Source organism: Carex rostrata, chromosome 30 (assembly GCF_964058835.1).
Source record: "Carex rostrata chromosome 30, lpCarRost1.2, whole genome shotgun sequence".
Classification (NCBI taxonomy): Eukaryota; Viridiplantae; Streptophyta; class Magnoliopsida; order Poales; family Cyperaceae; genus Carex; species Carex rostrata.
Window position 1 is genome coordinate 6,469,770 of NC_135947.1, and position 25,421 is coordinate 6,495,190.

Below are 25,421 nucleotides of genomic sequence, written 5' to 3' on the forward strand. Positions count from 1 at the left end.
TACTATGACCTGAAAGTCTCTTAACATGACTTTAATAGTCTATGATAATTGACTATAATTTATTTAAAGATAAACAAAACTAAAATACATTTTGAGAATTGAGTCATAACACCACAACGTTGATATAATATTAAAATGTAATTATTCGGGCATTTCATTTTAGAATCAGTTATGTTTCAAAATATTAACATGGAAACAAATTAAGCCAACCCATATAAACCTTATTGGAATTCTGGCCTTAAAAGGTTTAGAGAGGTTACACCAAGTAATATAGAGTTATTTACTATTGTTCAATATTCATTATGTAAGTGCTAAATTGATACGGTGATCAATAATACTAAATCATTTAACTCAAGCTAAATCAAATTGTATATATATATTTTATAAAAAAATTCAGAATGAAGTCAATAAGTAACAATGGGGAAGTAATTAAAAGAAATTTTGAATGAAAATAATTATGATCAAACATTTTTTAATGTTCAGTTGGTCGTAATGACTTATATTAAATTTGGAGATATTACGATGTATGATATTTTACACTCCAGTGAAAGTGATTATAGATACTGTTTTGTATCTCATATATAGTATAAAAATGTGGGGGTGTAAATTAAATAAAAAAATTCATGACCAATTTTATTGATTGAGGTTCATTTTAACCAATTAGCATACATGATTCATAAGATGTCAATCTTATTATTTGATATATAACAGAATAATATGAGAGTTCGGATGTTTATTAAAATATTTATAAACCTATCCTAAGTCATATATAATATGGCATGAAATTATAAATGCATAAATTAAATTTTAATACTGATTATGTGTTTATAGAATGCTTTAACATTATGTTATATATAGTTAATTGTGGAGATTAAAATGTTCAAGAAATATTAAATTAACCCTATGATATGTATGGCATGAATATTGAATATATGTCCTTGATTTTAATTTTATGAGGAATTATGATAAAGTTTAATAAGAAAACGAAATGTGGGGGTGTGAAATAAAATGTACTCATTTAATTATTGATCATGATAACTAATATATATATTGATTATTATTATAGCTAATATGTATTAAATGAGATTACTTTGTAGTTTTCTCGTATGTTACAAACAAATGTGAGAATTTAAATTATCATATGTGGTCATGACATGAGGTGATAAAAATTTATTGAGATATACATGCTTAATCTATCTTGATGTTTTAAATTACTTTGATTGTATTAGAATGCATGATTTTGACATTCTATTGAAAATACTATTGTTGTCAGCTCATATATTTTATTCTAAAGTATCTGTGATTAATTTTATGTCACATGATGCTACAAAATTAATGATATGTTTTTAAAAACATTATTTCCAATTATTTTATGTGGTGAATACTATTTTGCAAGTTTCCTCGACAAATAAGAGAAAAAAAAATACTTGCATCCTCGAGCAATAAATAATAATTCATTGACATGAAAATGTTGATGATGGACTAAAAAAAATTAAAGTCCTTATGTATATAGGACAAAAGTCCTAGAGTCATCGAGGGGATGGGATTTAGCCTAATGGGCCAATCTGATGTGGGAACCCAACCTCTGTGATGGGCGATCCCCTGAAGGGGGTTCAACGGGTCAGAACAAGCAGATAGGTTGGCCAAGGAGCACAAGAATATTTTAGATATGGAACTTCCGTTCCAAACCCATCCCTATGGTGATCAGTGCTTCTGTGTAGTGTAATAAGATGAGTGTCCCAAGCCGGTAATTCGCGAGATGTGATTCTACACATCCCAGAGGAAACTCTTCTATATGAGAATGACCGTATATAAAAGGCCGCGGCTACTGAGTTTAGGCAACCCATAGAATATTCTCATGAAAAAATCAAGTTAATGTGCATGGCCTCAAACGCACAACCCGCGATGTAGTTTTCTGTACTGTGTGTGTAATAATGTAAGTTCCGATCAAAGGAATCGTTCTTCAAGACCTGGTTCACTTCGATCTCCTCGGACTGAAATTATTGACACTAAGCGAAATCAAAACATTTTGCCCAATGCACAGTATAAATAATGGTAGCAGAAATATTTATATATAGATATATATTTTTTTATTTTTTTTAAATTTAAATTTTGAGTTTTGTGGGGGATTGTTGGAAATATATTTTGAAAACACAAAATTTTATATAAATAAATACTTATTTTGATATTAACATTTTTAACTTTATAAATTATGGAGCTATTAGTGAAATCATATACAAGCTCATTGTTTGTTTCCACATAAGATCAAATTAATAATTAGAAATGAGCTGGTAACTCATTGATACATTCATATACATATTAAAATAATAAATGCTCCAGCTTCAAAAACGTTCAAATAAATTGATCCGTTTGAGCTGCTGTATGATCCGTTCATATCCATTAATAAAAACGGTAATATAATGAATATCATTTTAATTGTTATGAATGTACAAATTTATTAACATCTATGTTATTTGCCTATAAATAACACATGATATTTGAATATATCTAATAATTGATATACTCTCTTTTTCCTGTTAGCTCCATATTTCATAAACTCAATTTCTATTCTCCCATAAATAAATATTTTCTTTATAGAAAACATATTATTCTGCTATCATTGTTGAAAGAAGCTACATCATCTCTACCACGGTTGCGCCCGCAGACAGAGGAATACCAGCGTAACTTGGAGCAATCTTAACCGATTATTCCTGCACTTAGGACAGGAAGTTGCCTTAGGTCCGCATTTTGTAGCTCCGGGTAGTAAAGTTTTAATTATATTCTTGATTATATTTTTAATATAATTGTTATTTATTTTATTAATCAAAATTCAGATTTAAAATTAGTTGGTCAGTTCATATTTTTCCAACAGATACAAAGTATGTTCATATGTATATCACCAAGTGTTTTGCAGGTGCAAAATCTTTGTATGGCAGATTTTTTTTTTTTTTTTTAATCATCTCACTTCTTTTGACTAAATGATCCTTAAATTGTGATGGCCAACCTAATTTTCTAAAGAAACATGCTGATATCGAAGGGCCACAATTTCTAATATACAGAATTTTAAAACCAAAGCTACTACAGGTCTATTATATAGGTATACTTTAAGCCCCAAGCATACAAACAGGGAACCTGATAAAAACATCTATACAAAACCTCCATTGCACTAGTGCGGACTAATAGTAGACATTTGCTAACGGGTTACCCGTGACCCGTTCCGGGTTACCCGTTCCGGGTTACCCGTTAGGGGTAACGGGTAGGACGGGTAAAGGGGTAGGTCGGGTACGGGTAAAACCCGTAACGGGTAGACGGGTAATTTTTCCAAAACCTCTATCCGGTCCGTTTATTACCCGTACCCGTTGCGGGTTGACGGGTACGGATCCGGGTATCCGGGTACGGGTCCGGTCCGCCCGGTTTTTTTTTTTTTTTTTTTCTGTTTTTTCCCTTTTTTTTCTGTTTTTTTCAAAAAATTCAAATTTTTTTGAAGTGAAACGGGTCGGGTACAGGTAACGGGTACGGGTATGCGGGTAAATGGGTACGGGTAGGCGGGTACGGGTATGCGGGTAGATGGGTACGGGTAGGCGGGTATGGGTAGGCGGGTAGACGGGTACGGGTATAACGGGTTTTTTTTCAAATTAGGTTGTCCGGTCCGTTTATTACCCGTACCCGTCTACCCGTCTACCCGTTTGTACCCGGGCAACGGGTACGGGTAGCTCGAGTAACGGGTACGGACCGGGCAAAACGGGCTGAACCCGTTAGGGGTTTAGCAAACGTCTAACTAATAGGCAAATATGGAAGTTATGTTTAAAGGATTCTAGCTTAGACAAAAAAAAAAAAGGCTAAACAATAAACATACGCCATCTATAAACAAAAAGCCCTAGCAGGGTTGCCCCACCAGAAACCCTGCATCACATAAACAACAAAAGGGCAATAGCATGAACTTCACAGATTCTTTCAAGCTCTAGCCTAGCTTTCCAGAACCATTTTATAATTAGTTAGTGAGGGAGTGAGAGAAACAGAGAGAGAGACTTAGAGAACATTAAGCTTTAGCATTCTTCCTTCCTCTAGATGCTGGCGGCATCTGCCCTTTGGAAACCCTGAAAAAGTGGACCAGAAATTCGGTTGATTTCACAAGCTCAAAAGCACAGTAGTCATCTTCTTCTAGAGAGTTGTCACATACGAATGAAGACCATCCTCCCGACGACAGCTTGTCTCTATCATCTATATGTGGGAGATATGCAACAGACCAGGTTTTACTGTTGGCTGAATCATGCAAAATAACCTGTGTTTTGCTGCGCGGCAGATACTTTCTTGAAAACTTCACAGGGAATCTCTGCATCCGAATAATATACTACAGTTATATTTCAGAAAAAAGCATGCATGCACCGGCAATGCCAAAGATGCCAGATTCATTAGACATCCCAGTATTTGTTATCTTTGTTTGCGGTGAATGCAGATGCACTGTTTTTCTACATTTTTTTTTTTGGTTTTTTGAATCTTTTGATGCATTTGTAGACTGAAAGAAATTCGGTCCAGTAAAGGCCACATTGCATCTCAATTGGAGACAAACCAGCCTATGATTCTACTTGTGTGCTGCAAACTGGAGCAAAGCTGCAACCCCAGGAATAATGTATGAGTGGTCACCAAAGTTACATGTCAAACAGCAGTTCATAGGGTATGCATGCCTCAACAATAACTCTTTCAATATGCTTATTATTGAGGCAAACAAATAAAGAAGCATGCAAAATACCCATTTTCACACTTGGAACTTCTTTTCTTTCCTTTTCTCTTCCTGCCTCCTGGCAAGTAGAAGGGCAAATCGGAGTAATAATGGATATTGATATAACGTACTAGGCATGTCAGTCTGAAATCTATTTTATCAACAATGATTCATATGCTGAAGGATAACAATAAGCCTCATAAATTATGATTAACTTAAATAAAACTACCAGAAAGATTTCAAAGATGAAAATGACCATTCTGCCATCAATACATAACAGCTGTATTCCCAAGATAGAGTAATGAATATACTTTCCACATTGCACCATTACCATACAATTCTAAATCAAACAGTTCATATTCAATAAGTTGAATACTAGCACTACAACAGGATGGAGATATCACAACAAAATTTGTCATTAAAATTAATAAAAATTTGTGGCATAAATATTTTATTACAATGATTCAAAATCATTGCCGTGTTGTTGCAAAATCTAGTGTAGCAGTACATCATTGCAACCAACAATATTTTTTTTATTATTTAGTGTTTTAAAATAATTCATCCAGGGTAATAATTAATTACAATGAACTTAAAGGTTGCAATCTAAGTAGTTGGCCAATTAAACAATAGATAAAATATAAATTTTTTGAGTGAGTGTCCAGTATAGTAAAAAAAATTATGGATGGTATACATCTAACACTAAACAATATATCCGGTAAGATTCGTAAGAATCATAACTGGATAAAAAGGAAACATTAGAAAGTTCCTTATAAGGGTTAATTTCTCACATACCCTCAAAGAGTTCTTTAATTTCTTATTTACCCCCGAACACTTGAATATATCTCATTTGTCCCTTAACTCTTACAATTCTTTCTTTTTTACCCGTAGAGTTAATTATCTATTGTTAATAATAATAATTTCCCATTGTACCCTTGTGTGGGCCCTCTAATCAAGAAGTCTATGGGCTCTCTTATCAAAGCATATTTGTTTCTTCACGAATCTAGATCGATGAATTAAAATTTCTTAATCTACACCGTTAAAAAAAGTGAACCCTTCAGATTTGATTGGAAATAAATTATCACGTGCAGAACTGGACTAAACCTGATTCTAATTAGAAGACTTAGCATATTCTGCTCTTTGTATCTTAGATTAAATTTATACTCTTTTTGCTCGAGCCTAATAGAGCACAACATTTGACATTTTGCATATAAAGTCTTCATTAACGCCTCCTAACAGTCTTCGAATATTTGTTATCAATTATGTGAGACTTTAATTTTCTCAACAGTATTAATTATGAGTTTTGGATATCTTCACAGTTCAAGAATTAAATTGATTAGTGGAAAATTGGAATTTTTGTTGCTCATTTGCTTGGTCGATTTTTACTCTCTTGCATAAGCATTAAAGGGAAGCTTTGTGCAGGATTCTACAAGTTTTGCAGCATTAAAGGGAAGTTATGTTCATTAAAAGTATAAGAAACAAATTGATTTGTTGTATCAGGATTCTACAAGTCATATCTTAACTATTCCTTCGAATATTACTGAATATGAAGCATTATAGCAGTAGTGTACTGGGTAGACATCAACATGGAGTACCAGTAATGTTTTTCGAAAAAAAGAAAATTAGAATCTCAAATTTTTAAAAATGTAATTATTCGAAGACTGTTAGGAGGCTTTAATGAAGACTTTATATGCAAAATGTCAAATGTTGTGCTCTATTAGGCTCAAGCAAAGAATGAGTATAAATTTAATCTAAGATACAAAGAGCAGAATATGCTAAGTCTTCGAATCAGAATCAGGTTTCGTCTAGTTCCGCACGTGAGAAGCAGGTGAAATTTATTTCCCATTAAATCTGAAGGGTTCACTTTTTTAAACGGTGTAGATTAAGAAATTTTAATTCATCAATCTAGATTCGTGAAGAAACAAATATGCTTTGATTAGAGAGCCCATAGACTTCTTGATTAGAGGGCTCACACAAGGGTACAATTGGAAATTATTATTATTAACAATAGATAATTAACTCTATGGGTAAAAAAGAAAGAATTGTAAGAGTTAAGGGACAAATGAGATATATTCAAGTGCTTGACGGTAAATAAGAAATTAAAGAACTCTTTGAGGGTATGTGAGAAATTAACCCTTTATAAAATTTGTAACCAAAAAAGCTTAACTGATTATGTTTAGTTTCCCAATATTGTCCCTGGTTTATCTACTTGTCAAAATGGATTTTTTTAATTTTTTGCTCTAAAATGTGGTGCATTAAAGAAAATCTCTAATTTAAAATAGTATATGATATTATCAGAAGAGCAGCCACTGAACATCCAGCAGAGGATGCGTCAAAAAGAACCCATGCCGAAAGGACTCAGTTCCCTGCTCAAATCAACTGCATATCTAGAAGATTCTGGCAATCTCTTGTCCTTGATAGGATGCTTAGGGCGGTCACACTTATTCTCTACTTCAGGTGGGACTAACAAAGCAGTCACTCTTTTTGTTATATGTTTCGCCTTTCAAAAAGTTTGAAAGTTCAGAAGTTAATCTATTGCAGTAAATACTTGCGTAGTACACAAAATTAATCATTATTATAACAATATATATACTATGGGATGAAAAAGTAAAATATTTGCCACTTAAGCACTGATCATTATTTTAGATACATTGCAAAATTATGAATTTGGTGTAGTGGGCGCATGGAAGAACCTCTCATGTTTGAAAAATAATCGATTTTAAGTAAAATAAACAAGACAGAGCTAACCATTTGCATGTTGTATACATGTGATGACTTCAAACAAATCACAAAGAAAGGATTCTCTGATGCAAAGGAATGTGCGGCCTCTCGCGCCTTCAGCTTCTCCTTTTCTGGCACTGGACCCCTTTTCCTCCTCTCTGATGGTTTCTTGCGCTTTCTTTTTGAGGTTTCAACAACATGCATCTCCTCCTCATCTTCTATTTCAGTGTCTGTGATCTTGGGTTCAGTGGAGAAAACTGATTTCTCTGCATGATATAAAAAGGGATTACCCACCAAATATCGAGTTCCAGTCCAAGAAAATAAAAAATCAACCCTTTTTCTACGTTGCAATCTAAGTGTTGCAGGGTTCAGTGCTGTTATAAGAAATGCACCAGTCATTACTATACAAGTGCACATGGACCGTTGTGTTGTTTTTTTTTTTTGAGTAAAAGTTGGAGGTCAAGCCACCCAACTACTTAATATCCATAAAAGATTCTCCTATCTGGGTTTCGAACCTGAGACCTCCCACACGGAGAGCATTGCCTTTGCACACGGACCATTGTAATGCCAACAAAAAAAATGAATCAAGTTTAAGTTATACTCTAAGTCAAAACAAATAGGGTGGGGATCCATTGCAATAAATTTATCTTGACAACATTAACAACCACCAAAAATAACATATATTTTTAAAATCCAGCAAGTAAAATGTAATCTATACTTTATAAATATCTTATGAGTGGGGCTATGATACTATGCATAGTGTGGATTGGTCCGTACTATGGATCAATATATTTGTTTTCAAAGTTTAAACAGTCTATTTGAAACGTTCAACATGATCTCCATATAAAAATGTACTTGTTCAAAAAATTCTAGACCATTCAAAAGTAGTGATTTTCTACCTATCTAAAAAAAGTAAAAAAAGTCTAAAAACTGTTAAATTTAGTCTACAGTCCATTTTCATATGGAGATCATGTTGAACGGTTCATATCGACTATTTGAACTTTAAAAATGAAGATATTGATCCATAGTATGAACTATTATGTGCTATGCATAGTACCATAGCCAAACTCATATCTTATACATGAATGTCATGAAATTTTATGCATGGCCGGCTCTGACGGCCTTGGTGCTGGGCAGCCAGGGCGACCGCCCCGGGCCCCAAAATGGAAAATGTTTGTATATATATAGAAAAAAAATTAATTTGCATATATTAAAAATAAATAAAATACTAAGACTCAAATTTTGTATGTATAAAGGACTCAAAATTTTCTATTTATAAAGGGCTCAAAAATTAATTTGTATATATTAAAAATAAATAAAATATTAAGGCTCAAATTTTGTATGTATAAAGGGCTCAATTTTTTCTATAAATAGGTATGATTTATTGGCATGTCAATAAAAAATCAGACCGGCTAATCGCTTCTATAAGTATTTCCACACCATATGCTTATAAGTCGTTTTTGTGTTTTAAAAGTCTAAATAGTCAATCCAAACCGTTCAACATGATATCCATATTAAAACGAATTCATATCCTCTGCATTAACTCAAAAATGAATCTTTTGAGTTAATATATATGGATTGTCCGATCAGTTTTAAGATTCGTCCATGTTATAGGCAGGGCCGGATGGGCTTCGATTACAATCAGACGGCCAAGATGCATTAACTCAAAAAATGCTATTTTGAGTTAATGTAGATGATGCGGACTCTATTAAAACATGCTTGGAGACCAAATTTTACATTTTTTTACTATTTTTAAGGTAGGTAGAAAATCATTGTTTTTTATGGTTCAGAATCTTCTGAATCAATAGATTTTCTACCTATCTTAAAAAATAGTAAAAAAGTTCCAAAAAAATGTAAAATTTGGTCTCCAAGCACATTTTAATATGGATATCATATTGAACGGTTCGGATCGATTGTTTGGACTTTGAAAATGCAAAAATGACTTAATAAGCATATTGTGTTGAAGTACTTGTGAAAATATATTAGCCAGTTTCATAAAAAAATTGTATATATAAAGGGTCCAAAATTTTCTCCCGCCCCGAGCCCCAAAATCTTCAGGACCGGCCATGATTTTATGTAAATTTTACTGTTCATCAAATGGCATGAAATTTACAAGCAATCCATATTTGATGACATTTGACTTGATGGAACATCAAATTATATTTGAATTGCATGAAAATTGATATACAACCAATCTATAAGGAAACCAACATGTCTATATTTTTTTTTCTACTTTAAAATATCTTTGGGCATTATTTGATAAAAGTGTTGGCAAGGTTGTCAAGGGATCCCCCATCCAAAAAAATAATGGTTTAACCAGTAAATAACTACTATGTTCTAACTAAAATCTGGCTTCTTTGGACATAAATAATAGTAATATATCCAACTTACCAAATTCAATGATTAAATTCATTTCCTACTACACAAATAATTAACAAAGTTTAAGGATACTATTTCCATGCCTTTAAGTTTCAGCCGATCTCCCAACTCGGCATGACCAAAAGCAAGTTTTCTCGGCTTAAGCTGACCCTTTCTCCCTCCACTTCCACTACCACCATCCGAATCTTCCTTTTCACAAGCTGTCTTGTCAAATATCAGCACAGTGAAGCTCATGCAACCATTGTACCGAAATATCAACAATTCGTGCTCCTTCAAGGAATGATTTTGCACAAATTTCGACCACCCTCTGGTAAAAAACACACCAGTTGTAGTCTTCTCGATCTCTGCATACCATGTCCGTCCAGTGGGGCCTTCAATGGATGCGGTCATAGTTGGTGCATCAGATGAAGAACTGGCCTTTGTTGTCATATCCTCTTGTAAATTTTTCACGAAATTGGGGGGGATTTTCTGTATATGGAATAAAATGGTGATGAAAGATCATGAGAATGTATGTGTTATTTAGTCAAGGAATCAAAGAGCATGCAAACAATTGAAGTGCCAGATATCAAACCATACCGGGGTGTGTGTGTGTGTGTGTGTGTGTGTGTACATTGATATTTGGTATTTTCTTCTTGTACCAGTTTCTTTTGGGGGGTAGCACTGATCAATATTGTAAGATAATCCTCCTTTTCTTCAATTTGCTATTTTTTCTATTTGGGCTTTAGCAACTTTGTAAAATCACAGACTTCTTCACAAAAAGATTTTATGTAAGTCTCACTTTTCACAAATTGATTTTTCAGTTTCCACAAATCAATTTTGCGAAGATGTTACTTTCTGAAATTTTCTGATAAATGCCATGATTTAATATTCTCTTCAACGACACGTTTATAAGAAAATATGGGGTAAATTCTGATATGATTTGCACAATTATAGCAATCTCCATCTCATACCATACTGTGCTGATCAAATTATGTACTGATTTATAAGCCCAGTGTGCACAAACTGACCTGCATGTGCGATGTTGTTGACAAAGCAACCATTTTGGGACGAATACATCAAAAATAAAAATAAAATGCATAGATTGTGTAAAACATTTATAAACATAACTCCTTAAAAAAGATAAATTTTAGTGCAAGTTGAAACACTAAATAGAGGAGCAAAATACAGATTGACCGCCATTATAAGTCCATAAGACGAATTGTGATTAATAGATACAACGATCAGGCCGTTTCGTAGTAATAATTAGACAAAAGAAAAGAGGGGGAAATAATAGTAGAGAATTCGAAAAAAAAAAAAGGAGAGGCTTTTCATAGAACCTCTTAGCTCTCCGTGATATGCGGGAATGATCGTAACACGAGACTCAATAGCTAAAATATTTACCCTTCAACCACAAAAGGTCATGCACGAAACAATTAAATAGGAAAAGACCGGAAAAAATAAAGAGACTTGCCATGCGTTGTGTGAAGTCTCCGACAAGGACTCTGAAGAAATGGGGATTTGGCCTCATCACCTCCGTCCAATCTACATCATCCATCTCTACTACTGGCACCGACTCTGGAATGGGTTGTGTGTGTGAGTGTGACCCTGTCAGAGAGCGGCGGCGGCGGCGGTGGCGGAGGCGGAGAGATCAAAGATGGAAGCTGAGGGGGCGGGGGGCAAACCCAGGGGCTCGTCTTTTAATGGCGCGAAGAACTAAGTATTAATTTTTTCTCACACGAGGAACGTACGGACAGTTACCCCTTGTTTTGGGACTTTTTTCATAAACCATAATTAATAAAATGTTTTTTTTAGGGAATCAATATGATTGATTTTTTTTTTTCAAAAATCATAAGGACCGTGGAACCCCACGGTCTCAAATTAATTTTTTTTTTTTTTTTTTTTTTAAAAAACAGATTTTTTTTTCAGACCGTGGGGTTCCCCCGGTCTTAATTTTTTTTTTTTTTTTTATAAAACAGAATTTTTTTTTGTATTAAAATATTAGAAATGTTGAATATATTTTTTTGAAAATAGATGAAATACAATATAATTTGATTTATTAGAAATATTGCAATAAATAACCTGGATCAATATTTTTCAGGTCGGGTTTTTCGCGGCTGTAAGAAAAATTAATATATTTCTTTATGTGTTATTAGAAAAAAATAAAAATGCTTAGATTCTGAGTTATTGATCCCGGTTCAAAAGTCACTTCTAGGTAATCCAAAAAATATTGTGATCTTTCTAGTAAATTTAATTTATGAAAAGTTGTATCCATTTTTGAAAAAAACAATAACTTTTAAGTTATTCAATAATTGTTATTAAAAAAGAATTCTCAAAATAGATATAACTTTTTTATAAATTAAATGTCCTAGAAGGATCACAATATTTTCTGGATTATCTAGAAGTGACTTTTGAACCGGGATCAATAACTCAGAATCTAAGCATTTTTATTTTTTTCTAATAACACATAAAGAAATATATTAATTTTTCTTACAGCCGCGAAAAACCTGACCTGAAAAATATTGATCCGGGTTATTTATTGCAATATTTCTAATAAATCAAATTATATTGTATTTCATATATTTTCAAAGAAATATATTCAACATTTCTAATATTTTAATACAAAAATTAAAAAAAATTCTGTTTTATAAAAAAAAAAAAAAAAAAAAATCAATTTGAGACCGTGGGGTTCCCACGGTCCTTATAGTTTTTGAAAAAAAAAATCAATCATATTGGTTCCCTAAAAAACCTTTTATTAATTATGGTTTATGAAAAAAATTCCTTGTTTTGGATGGAGAGCATCAGAGCAGAGATTTTTTTTTTTTTTAAATGAAACTGCTTTTGAAAAATTTAACACAACAAGCAGGAAAAGGCTATAAAAAAAAATACTATGGAGACAAAAAAATTATTTTCTCCACTTATTCTTAGAATCGGTAGAGTAAAAAGTTCTACATTTATCACTATCGGTGGTTTGAAAATGACTTCATTGATTCTCCGTGGAGAAAATATTTTTTTGCCTCCATGGTGGAGTCTTTTTTTTTTTTTTAAATTTTACCGCAAATAGTGCTTGTTCCGTTAAAAAGATTAAAACCAGTTCTATTTAAAAAAAAAATCCAAGAGCAGAAAACGAGAGGGATCCGTATCCTCCCAGGTACCTGACTCAAGCAAATTAAAATGACTAGATTAATTTCATCTGGATCAAACTCAATCCGCTTCATATGGAGATTGTAGAGGTCCGTTTTGAGATTTGTGTCAGTTAAAAGAACCGTCCAATTATAATTTGACTAAGTCAGGTAACCTGAGGGGATGTGAATTCAGGAAATGGAGAGGAAGTGAAGAATGGAATGGAATGTAATTGAATAGAAAGGAGGATTAATATATATATATATACACATTATTTTTTTGAATGATTAATGAGAAAAAATAAAATTATTTTTTTTGTCTTATTTCTTGTTTGGTTAATTAAGATTATAAAATATTAATTAAATTTTAATGTATTTGACTATTATATCTTTTAAAATCTTAAAACACAATTAGATAATTTGACGTTCGTGCACACCTCTCTCTTCACAGCATAAATATCGAATGATTTCAGTCACTGACGTTTTGCATAAATTAACAAAACCTTGAGGGCTCATTCTAATGATATCACAAGTTCTATTACTAATTAGAATTTCATTCAATAATTCTTGCCGCACTTCATCTCTTTCGTCTCGGATTTCTCGCAAAATTCGATTGTTAGCCCGTAGTTCTAGTATTATCCAATAAACAAGTAAATATAGTACTTGTACTAACTACATCACATGTTGACGATGAAATGATTACACAAATTTTTTTTTCCAAATTACTTGAAGCAACCATTTTACAAAATCTATAAAAAAAAATAACATAATAATTTATATATAAATGAATGACTAGAGTAAACAAAATAAATAAACTATTATACAGCAGCTTAAAACGGTAAATATATATAGAGTGAGTCTATGGTACTATGCATATTACGATTTGGCCCGTAATACGGCTCAATATTCGACTTTTCAAAATCTTAACGGTCGATTCGAACCGTTCATCTTGTTCTCCATATTAATATGTGTTTGGAGACCAAATTTTACATTTTTTGAAATGTTTTTACTATTTTTTTAAATTGATTGAAAATCACTGTTTTTGGATGGTCCAGAATTTTCAGATCAAGTGATTTTTTAAATATCTAAAAAAATAGTAAACAATTTTCAAAAAATATAAAATTTAGTCTCCAAACACATATTAATATGGAGAACAAGATGAACGGTTCGAATCGACCATTAGAATTTTGAAAACTTGAATATTGAGCCGTAGTACGGATCAACCCGTAATATGCATAGTACCATAGACTCACTCATATATATATATATAATCGATGCTTGATTTTAGCTGTTTGGTTATAAAAATTGGAATGCTCCAAACGTAACCAAGTTCATATCAAACTCTGATAAAATAAATGACTCTGATAAAACAACATATCTAACTCTTATTAAGCTGTTGTAAACAACTTTTACATATTCAACTCTGATTTAGCAACCTGGTGTATAAACGACTTTGATAAAAAAAAAAAAGCTCTAAACTTGATGTTTAAAAAATTATCAAGGTCGATATCTCAAAAAAAAAAAAATATATAGTGGTGGTTGTTTAGATTTGTGGTAAAGAAATTTTAATAAGAATTATATCTCTCCTCCTTATTAAGAAGCTTAATGTCTAGATCATGCAAGGGTCCCGATTTATTATTATTATTTGTTGATTGAATATGAGTCATCTAAACAAATAATCTGTATTCTTTTGATTAATTACCACAAGCATTTTTGCTCTGCACCGTTGAATTTGAATCAAAAATCGTGCAGATTTAATGTAAGATTTGTAAATTTTTCGCTGGAATGCTCGAGCGCTGCGCCTCTCAAATTTTTTTTTGCCCGTCTCCCTCCCCGATCCCTTCTTCCAAAGAAAAAACCTAATGCTCGAGCGCTGTGCCTCTCCCCAGCAAATTATTTTTTTTGCCCGTCTCCCTCCCCGATCCCTTCTTCCAAAGAAAAAACCTAATCGCCTCCTCAGACCCGCGCCACTCCGCCTTCCTTCATCGTCTCTCTCAAACTGCTCAAATTCGCACTGCGACTCCAGAGAGAGATGGAGAGAGAAGGGCAAAGAGAAAGGTGGAAGAAATGCAAACGGAGTCGCGCGTCGGCATGGTGGTCGGCACTCAAGCAGCCTCCGGCTCCGCCTCTGTGGACGGCGGCGCTCGCCATTACTCCACCGCTCAACAGCCGTAGCAGCAACACCAATTGCAGCATCCTCTGGGGACGGTCTCGCAGCTCCTGGCATGCGGCGTTGCTGGAGCAGTGAGCAAGACATGCACCGCCCCTCTGGCCCGCCTCACCATCCTAATTTTGTACTTACGATGTAGTATCTTAATTTTGTTAATTTAGATACTAATTTTTTTTCTCGTCTGACTCAATATTTTCTGAAATTTGCACCAAATATTCGTGTGTCGCTTGCTGATATTGCCTTGGTAGTAGAGAAGCTAGCAGCAGCATGGGCAAAAATGGTAATTATAAGCAATTCATCAAGAAGAGCAATTGTTACCAATGATAAGCTTAAATATCTCAGGTTCGACCCATCTCTCTTCCTTTGGGCTATTACCAGTGGAGAACTAACATATCGATTTCATTAGATAGGTAGACCGGTGTGTTCTATGCATAATATAATTTTTTAGATAGGTAGACCGGTTTGAGTCTACACTTTCTATTTGGCATGGGACACAAAATTTGACTTAATGGGGGAATTTATTCAGATTATGCATAATATCATTTTTTAGATAGGTAGACCGGTTTGAGTATACACTTTCTATTTGGCATGGGACACAAAATTTGACATAATGGGGGAATTTATTCAGATGTCAGGCGGAGCAACTTATAACTGATTATATCAATGCGGAGCAACTTATAACTGATGATAATATGGATTCAAATTACACAAAATTGTTAGCTGAACTAAAGGAAATGATGCAAAGCCAAGGGCATATTTGTCAGTATGGTGTAGTATTACAATGTTGTTATGTATTCAATTTTTTTTTTTATTAATTTTTTTGTCCTAAGGCTTTTAGATGTTTATTAATTTATTAATCTCTCTATTAAAATGATTGCTGATTTCATTCAAAGACTTGATAATTTTATCTTTTTCTTAGATGGATGAGCAATGAAACAATAGATGGAGTTTGTTTTCTAAATTCCTTAGCTGCTACTTGTACTGAGATTGGTACACAAATACTAAATATGAGATTGGTATGTACCAATGAGTATTGTATTTAAATTATTGGTACCAATTTATGTTATTTGAACTGGTGAAGAATGAACAATGAAGAAAGCGATGAGTTGGAAAATGAGACGGGCACTAATATCAGTTTGTTGCCTTAGAGATAGCAATAACATTTCTTATGTTTGTTATTTATTTAGGATTATCTACTTCAGAATTTTCTTTTTCAGTATTATGCTATTTTGTCAAGTTCTTACCAGTATTGTAGGCTCAAGGTCATATATTGTTTTAATTTTCTTAGAAATTCTGTTTTATGTACTGCAGGGTGATAATAACTAGGACTTGGAGACTAAGCCATCATATGCATACCAGTAGATGAATGAGCCAAGAAAAAATATTTTTGTAATTTTATTTTTTCTGTGTAATGTGTAAAATATTACTTTTGATGATATTGTAACTTTTTTTTTTCTAATAAAGTTATATTTTGTTCTTACTGGTTGCTTTTCAATTAGTTAGTTATGCTTGGAATTAATAATCCTATATTAATTGCAGCCTTGCAATTAGTTAAAGAGATTGCGATTGAGAGACGGTACGAGATGGTACCATTGTACCAGTTTGGTATGATTTTGTATGCACTTTTGAGAGGTGTTAGTGATGTACCAATATGGTATGGTACCAATGATAGTTTCACAACTGAAGATGCTGAACTTTTTTTTTTTTTTTTGAGGTGAAGATGCTGAAGTTATCAACTAAGATAAAAGTTCATTTTGGCAAGGATGGTATCTAACTCACTTGATTTTAGGTAGAAGAAACAAGAAAAAAGTTTAAAGAAGTGGCAAGAGAAAACATGATTAAGTGACTAATAGCCGAAATTTTAAAAAATACCATTTTTTTAAAATTAACCAAAACACCAATTTTGGCTGGAAATTATATTTTTCGCATGGCCGCTTCCTGGGGAAGCGGGCACTAGGAATCGGGCCGCTTCGGGGGCCAGCGGCCACCTTGTTTTTTTTTTTTTTTTTTTTTTTAGAAATCAGAAATTTTTTTTTTGTATTAAAATATTAGAAATGTTGAATATATTTCTTTGAAAATAGATGAAATACAATATAATTTGATTTATTAGAAAGACTGCAACAAATAACCCGGATCAATATTTTTCAGACCGGATTTTTCACGGCTGTAAGAAAAATTAATATATTTCTTTATGTGTTATTGGAAAAAAATAAAAATAATTAGATTCTGAGTTATTGATCCCGGTTCAAAAGTCACTTCTAGGTAATCCAGAAAATATTGTGACATTTCTAGTATATTTAATTTATAAAAAGTTGTATCTATTGATTCATGCAAAGTCACTTCAACATATGTATTATATTGATTCATGCAAAGTTTTCTATAAAAATTCGCCCCCTCATGAATATTAGATTACATACCAGTGACCAAATGGTGTTATCTTTAATACTATATGCTAATAGTTCCAGCGACCATATGGTTTATTTATGGGTTGAAATCCCTTGACGGAGAATATTTTTTTTTGACAATCTTGAGCCTTGATAATGCCGACATTTTTATTTTTACCCAATTAAAAAATTATTTTAATAATAATAACCAAGGTTTATCAAAAATTTTAAAACTACCCAACCCAAGGAATTTTTCCACGGGTTGGAATTTTAATTCCCACCCGTGGAAAAATTCCAGGGCCCAACTTTTTTTTTTTTTAAAAAATAAAAACAGAAATTTGTATTTATTTTTTATTTTTTGTATTGAAATATTAGAAATATTGGATATATTTCTTTGAAAATAGATGAAATACAATATAATTTGATTTATTAGAAAGACTGCAACAAATAACCCGGATCAATATTTTTCAGGTCGGATTTTTCGCGGCTGTAAGAAAAATTAATATATTTCTTTATGTGTTATTGGAAAAAAATAAAAATGCTTAGATTCCAAGTTATTGATCCCGGTTCAAAAGTCACTTCTATGTAATCTAGAAAATATTATGATCTTTCTAGTACATTTAATTTATTAAAAGTTATATCTATTTTGAAAAAAAAATAAAAACTTTAATTTATTTAATGATTATTATTCAAAAATAATTCTCAAAATAGATAAAACTTTTAATAAATTAAATGTACTAGAAAGATCATAATATTTTCTAGATTACATAGAAGTGACTTTTGAACCGGGATCAATAACTCAGAATCTAAGCATTTTTATGTTTTTCCAATAACACATAAAGAAATATATTAATTTTTCTTACAGCCGCGAAAAATCCGACCTGAAAAATATTGATCCGGGTTATTTGTTGCAGTCTTTCTAATAAATCAAATTATATTGTATTTCATCTATTTTCAAAGAAATATATCTAATATTTCTAATATTTCAATACAAAAAATAAAAAATAAATACAAATTTCTGTTTTTTTAAAAAAAAAAAAAAAAAGTTGGGCCCGTGGAATTTTTTCACGGGTGGGAATTAAAATTCCAACCCGTGAAAAAATTCCACGGGTTGGGTATTTTTAAATTTTTTGATAAACCTTGGTTATTATTATTAAAATAATTTTTTAATTGGGTAAAAATAAAAATGTCGGTTGATAATGTGTTTCTAAAATAATTTTAAAAAATAGAAAAATAATTATCGACTATTGCTGGGCATTGCTTGTGTATTATTTCATGCTATTTTAGTGTCATCTTGCAAGTTTTAAGACATTTGATGAACAGTAAAACTTGCATCAAATTCTATCATTTTCATGTGCATCATATAAATATAGTATAGATCACATTTTAAAGGGTGTATTTTGATGTATTGTCAACTAATCCCCATTCTTTTTTATTATTAAAATATCGAGAAATACATTTTTAATTCAAGATGAAATTTGAACCTTAAGAATGAACTGCGCCTTTTTTTTTTTTTTTAGAAAACATAAATTTTGTTTTTGTATTAAAATATTAGAAATGTTGAATATATTTCTTTGAAAATAGATGAAATACAATATAATTTGATTTATTAGAAAGACTGCAGCAAATAACCCGGATCAATATTTTTCAGATCGGATTTTTCGCGGCTGTAAGAAAAATTAATATATTTCTTTATGTGTTATTGGAAAAAAATAAAAATAATTAGATTCTGAGTTATTGATCCCGGTTCAAAAGTCACTTCTAGGTAATCCAGAAAATATTGTGACCTTTCTAGTATATTTAATTTATAAAAAGTTGTATCTATTTTGATAATTCTTTTTGAAAGACAATAATTAAATAAAATAAAGATTTTGACTTTTTTTCAAAAATAGATACAACTTTTTATAAATTAAATGTACTAGAATGGTCCGGCCTGAAAAATATTGATCCGGGTTATTTGTTGCAGTCTTTCTAATAAATCAAATTATATTGTATTTCATTTATTTTCAAAGAAATATATTCAACATTTCTAATATTTTAATACAAAAACAAAATTTATGTTTTCTAAAAAAAAAAAAAAATCAAGGTGGCCCTGGCCCCCAAAGCGGCCCAGCCCGCTAGGTCCAGAAGCGGCCCAAATAAGTGCCCGCTTCCCCCCGAAGCGGCCCGGTTTCAAGTGCCCGCTTCACCGGGAAGCGACCATGCGAAAAATATAATTTCCAGCCAAAATTGGTGTTTTGGTTTAATAATTTTAAAAAAATGGTATTTTTAAAAATTTCGGGACTAATAGTTAAATCACGGTGGAGGTTGATTCTTGTTGAATTTTCTGACAATAGTCTTTCTTTAAGTTCACATTTGAAAAGCATGATAGCCTCTGAAAATCTGTTGCGATATGTATTCCTTACATTGTTGTAAATGAGTGAAACTTGTAGTAGCTATTTTATTTATCTTTGTTAAACTTATGGGTTTACGGCTTAAATTTGCTTTTGTTAGATAAGCAATTTGCTATTTTTTTTTTCTAATTTGTTACTAATTATTGTACGATTGAGCTTATATAAGGGATGAAAATTTGGTATGTACCAGTTTGTACTGCTACACAAATGTTGATCATACTTGTCTGCAATAACAGAATTGAATTTAATGTTTGTAACTAAGAAAATTTTGTTTTGTATCGATCTGTATTTGTGCACTTTCCTATTATAAAAGCTGATCTAAACTTTTGATTTTATTTAATGAGTGAGTCTATGGTACTATGCATATCACGGGTTGTTACCGTGTTACGGCTCTATATTCGAGTTTTCAAATCCTAACGGTCAATCCGAACCGTTCATCTTATTCTCCATATTAATATGTGTTTGGAGACCAAATTTTACATTTTTTACTATTTTTTTAGATATTTAGAAAATCACTTGATTTGAAAATTCTGGACCATCCAAAAACAGTGATTTTCAATAAATCTAAAAAAATAGTAAAACAATTTCAAAAAATGTAAAAATTGGTCTCCAAACACATATTAATATGGAGAACAAGATGAACGGTTCGGATCAACCGTTAGGATTTGAAAACTTGAATATAGAGCCATAGCACAGTAACAAATCGTAATATGCATAGTACCATAGACTCACTCTTATTTAATTACTCATGAGTGGTACCGTTGATGTTATGTTCAATTTTGTTCTTCTGTCGTTCTTCATAAATAAGTAGTATGATAACTTCAAAGGAAGCAACTAATTGTACCCAGCGATACTTGCGTGAATGTGTGTATTATATACTTGTCTTAATATTAAATTTAATGCTTCAAAGTAAAGAAAAAAAACTTCGAAAACTTATTATTAAACTGTTGACCTGGTTGTTCCTGGTGCTCTATTTATGATTATGTTTCTTGGATTTTATATGAGAATTGTTAAATTATTATACATTTAAAATATGTCATTTTGAATGAGAATTATTTTTTAGTCTCTTATAATATGTTCCCGTTACAACGCACGGGCACGATACTAATAGTAAGATATATAAGGTTAGGTACTTGTGTTTTTTTCTCTCATAATATTTGCATCAAACTTTATTTTCACCTGTTACATCTCAAATTTGAGTGGGAAATCAATTCTATTGATTTCAATTATATAAGGTTAATCATTTCCCCTCATGTACTCCTCACCTCCACCATAATTTTGTTAACTAAACATGATTCGAAGGAAATTTTTCTTTCAATTCCTTCCATTAAACTCTATCCAAAAATGGTGTTACAGACAAATATTTATCTCTTTGTGATCCGGGTCCCATTTTTGTATTCTGGAGGGACACTTGAAAATTTGAATTTTGAAAAAAAAAATTACGTCACGTCACGTGTGTTATTTACCTACACAATTGTATATTGCGTAATGTGATTGTTATTCACCATTTTAGTCACATCATGTTATGTCACATTTGAAGTTGCGTAACTAATTTTTTCAATATTATTTCATAATTACAGTTTATTTTTATAATTTCTTATTTTTGATATATTTTGTTATTATTTTTTTAACTAACTTAAAATTAAACTTAAATCCAATAAATTAAACCCAATTAGTCACATCATGTGTGATTACGGCGTGACTATTTACATGATATAATTGTATTTCACTATTTTAGTTATATCACATTACGTAAAAATAAATTTTGATCACATCACAACGTGTTAGTCATATTATGTTTTTTCTCTTCACTTATAAGGTTTAAGCACAATAAATGAAAAGAGAAAAAAATGATGATATTTTTTACTCTCTTTTGTATCCTCGTTGAGAGAATACATACGATAAATAGATAAATAGTAAAAAAAAATTGAATAAAATTTTTTATCCCCCGTCTCCCATCCCCAAAAAACCCCCCACCTCATCTAATTCTATTCTAACAAACTCAAATTCAATAACGACAAATTAATACAGCTGTCATTTCTCTTCCACCGTTCAACATATGAAAATCCAAATATAACTATCACCATTATTTTGTCTACCTTCTCTCTCTCTCTCTCTCTCCTTCATGCCGTCATGAAATAATATATGATCATAGCTTCTCTTTCGCCCTCTCTTCGATGCTCTCAACTGGCTCAAGAAATCTGTGAAGGAGAGAGAAACCCTAGAAACCTTCCATCTCCGCCCCTCTCATTGCTCCGCTAGTCACGAGCTCTTCTTCTACCTTACAATAGCGGGTCACCTCACTCTGAAGGAAAAGAGATGACTTTATCAACTGCCTTCTCTGCCAGGCTCAGAACAGACCCAATTTTGCCAAGCCAACTCATGGTCAACACTCATGGGCAACAATCTTTCTACTTTTCATTTCGGGTTCCTATCTCCTAAATTCCAAATTTGAATTATTAAATAAAAAAGTGTGTGAAATATGATAGTTCGAGACTTGTACTTAATTTCAACAGTTTGAGCTAATTTTTATTGTGGTAAATCGGAGTTGACTAAAAGCTCGCTGCATTATAAAGTGCTTATAAGTTGAGGCATTTTACTTGTCTTTGATTATTACAGAACTTAACCATATATTGAAGACACTATCTTCAGTACGTACCGGACTTTGTTTATTAATAACTTAGAATTAATTTGTTTTTCACTATACCGAGAGAGAGACGGGTAGAAAAATGAGGGTTGGTTCAGTTATTTTGGTTTTGAATATTTCTAAACAGAATCAAACTAAAGTTATATTTCAGTTTTAAAGAACAAACTGAACCGAACCATTAAATCGAAGAAAACAAACTGTTTGCTTCAAACTAATTCGAGTTGATCCAAAACCAACTAAACCGAACCCAATGAACACCCCTAACTTCAGCTATAAGTATGAATACTTACATTACGAGATATGGATACATGCAATACTTGATATTAATAATTTCAAACGTAGTGACACAAGGGAAAAAAAAATGATAGAATTTGTTAGATACAAACACTTGATACACGAAATATTCACACTTGCATGACGGGGAATACTTTCCATATTACGTATTAATACAATCAAGCACCAAATAGAGTAATTTGTAAAAAAATATTAAATTAAGATACTTTTCAACGTAACAATTTATACTTCAGTTATAAATATGAATACTGACATTATGAGTTATGAATACTGACAATACATAATATTAATACTTTCAAATATCATCTAGTGCCACAAGCAAAAAAAAATAGAGAATATATTAGATACAAACACTTGATACACGAACTATTCATGCTTGCATGACAATGTATGAATACTTGTAATACTTTATATTAATACTTTCATATATCATCCAGTGCCATATGAAAAGAAAAATAGAATTTGTTAGATACATATACTTGATACATGAACTATTTACACTTACATGAGGAGGTATGAATACTTGCATACTTTATATTAGTACTTTCACACGTCTTCTGATGCTAAAAGAAAAAAAACCATTGATAAAATATTTTAGATAAAACGCTTGATACATAAACTATTAACATTTGCATGACAAGGTATGAATACTTGCAATATTTGAAATTAATACTTTCATACATCATCACATGCCATATGAAAATAAAAATAAAAATTTCATAGATTATGCTAGTTACTAACACTTGACATATGAACTATTTACACTTGCATGACGATGTATAAATACTTGCACTACTTAATATTAATATTTTCAAATGTCATTCTCTGTCATATGGAAAAAAAAATGATAAAATATATCAGGCACAAACACTTCATGTTACACTTAGGGGCACCTCTAATTGCTCAAAAACTAAAATTAAATTGCAATTGAAAGTAAAGAGATGAGTTTAGAGAAATTTGACACGCGGGTGATAACGGAGTTCGGCAAAACAAAGGCCTACGTCTCCGGGGCTTCGCAACCTTGTGAGGTGCGCCTTTCTATTACCCAATACGAAAGGATTACAACTTGTGAACCGTTGAGCCCTTACACACCAAGCGGGAAGTCAAACGGCCAACTCAAAGAGATGAGAACAAGGTCTCGATTGTCTAGAAACACAAGAGAAACACTCAATAGATCACTCTAACCTAATCTATATCAAGATTAGTGAAGTAGGTTTGAGGTTGCTTGAGGGATTTTGAAGTTTTAAGCTCTCACAACAATGGAGTAGGCTAAGCTCTCAGAAAATCGCTTTTGAATTAATTAGGGTCGGCTGAGATGTTTGGGAAGAGATCCCATCACTCTATTTATAGTGTCAGCTCAAAAATGAGCTGTTTGAAATAAAACGTTACCAACGTTTAATTCAAATGCGATTTTAGGGTTTTAATTCTCTGACAGCTTAGTAAAACGTTACAACGTTTTAACCTGTAAAAACTTGATCAAAATAGAAGTTATTTGAAGCTTAAATGTACTTAAAACGTTACAACATTTTATAAACGTTACAACGTTTCTAGTTGGTACTGAACAGCTGTGCTTCAGTAGTTCTGTAGCTGTTAAACGTTACAACGTTTGTATAACGTTATAACGCTGTAACATAGTTTCTTCTTTTGATCAGTTTATTGTTTCAGACTAATGTAAAACGTTACAACGTTTTGAAAAACGTTACCAACGTTTTATCCCATTTTAATCAACCTCACACATACTTTACCAAGTTTTTGATTTTACAATTTGTATTCTTGATAAAAGTCTTCGTGATTTCTTCAGTCCAAGCATATTATACTGCAGTTCTTACTCTTCTTGGACCTACATAATCTCAAAATAGAAGAAATCGTAAAATTCAATAATTGTATGTTTTTGCAAATTAGTCAAATAAACGTAAAAGATTATTATACGAACAACAATCTCCCCCTTTTGGCGATTTGCAAAAACATACAATGTGAGTAAGTGCATAAATCAAAAATTTTCAAAAATTAGTTAATCCAATTTTGATTTTGCATGTCAAGCCATTTGTACCAATTTCTCCCCCTTTTGGAAATCGACGAAAGGGTGAAAAATTAGCACTAATTTAAAGTGCTCCCCCTCAAATTATGCACTCCCCCTCAATTTAGCAATATAATAACGATAACTTTCAAACAAAATAAGATTGAGGGTGGTATCTAATATGCAAGATAATTCAGTTTCAATTCACCACATCAAATTATGCATATCAATATGCATAAATCATGCATATAAAACATTTCAATTCATGCAATCCAAGCAATTCAATACAACTTGTCAAGGCTCCAAGATATCCAATTGGACATATTCAAACAATTTTGCAATTTTGCAATATAGCCCCTAACAAGTTAGCAATTCATACACCACATTTAAAACATCTACATCTCATACATATCCACACCAAATTTCCAATAACGCAATTCAAGAAATTCATGCAATTCAACTAAATTAAACTAGTTCAAAGCAATACTTCACCAATTCAACAATTTAAACTAACAATTCAACAATTTAAATTAAACATGCAACAAACAAACAATTCATGCAACCAACAAACATTGTTCATGCAACCAAGCATAGCAATCAA

At 31.9% G+C, this 25,421-nt stretch overlaps 1 protein-coding gene and 1 long non-coding RNA gene across 2 annotated transcripts; one reads left to right on the forward strand and one right to left on the reverse strand.

The window, feature by feature from the left end:
• Positions 1 to 7,049: 7,049 nt before the first annotated feature.
• On the reverse strand, positions 7,050 to 11,388 carry LOC144546777 (uncharacterized). Its single transcript, XM_078295325.1, has 4 exons — positions 11,268 to 11,388; positions 9,901 to 10,285; positions 7,466 to 7,704; positions 7,050 to 7,217 (listed from the first exon to the last, which is right to left on the reverse strand). The coding sequence occupies exons 1-4, from the start codon at positions 11,349 to 11,351 to the stop codon at positions 7,050 to 7,052; spliced, it is 876 nt and encodes a 291-aa protein (XP_078151451.1). The 5' UTR covers positions 11,352 to 11,388.
• A 3,337-nt stretch (positions 11,389 to 14,725) lies between these two features.
• LOC144546926 (uncharacterized) lies at positions 14,726 to 16,565 on the forward strand. Its single transcript, XR_013508911.1, has 2 exons — positions 14,726 to 16,101; positions 16,397 to 16,565. It is a non-coding gene; the product is annotated as an uncharacterized LOC144546926 (long non-coding RNA).
• Positions 16,566 to 25,421: the final 8,856 nt, after the last annotated feature.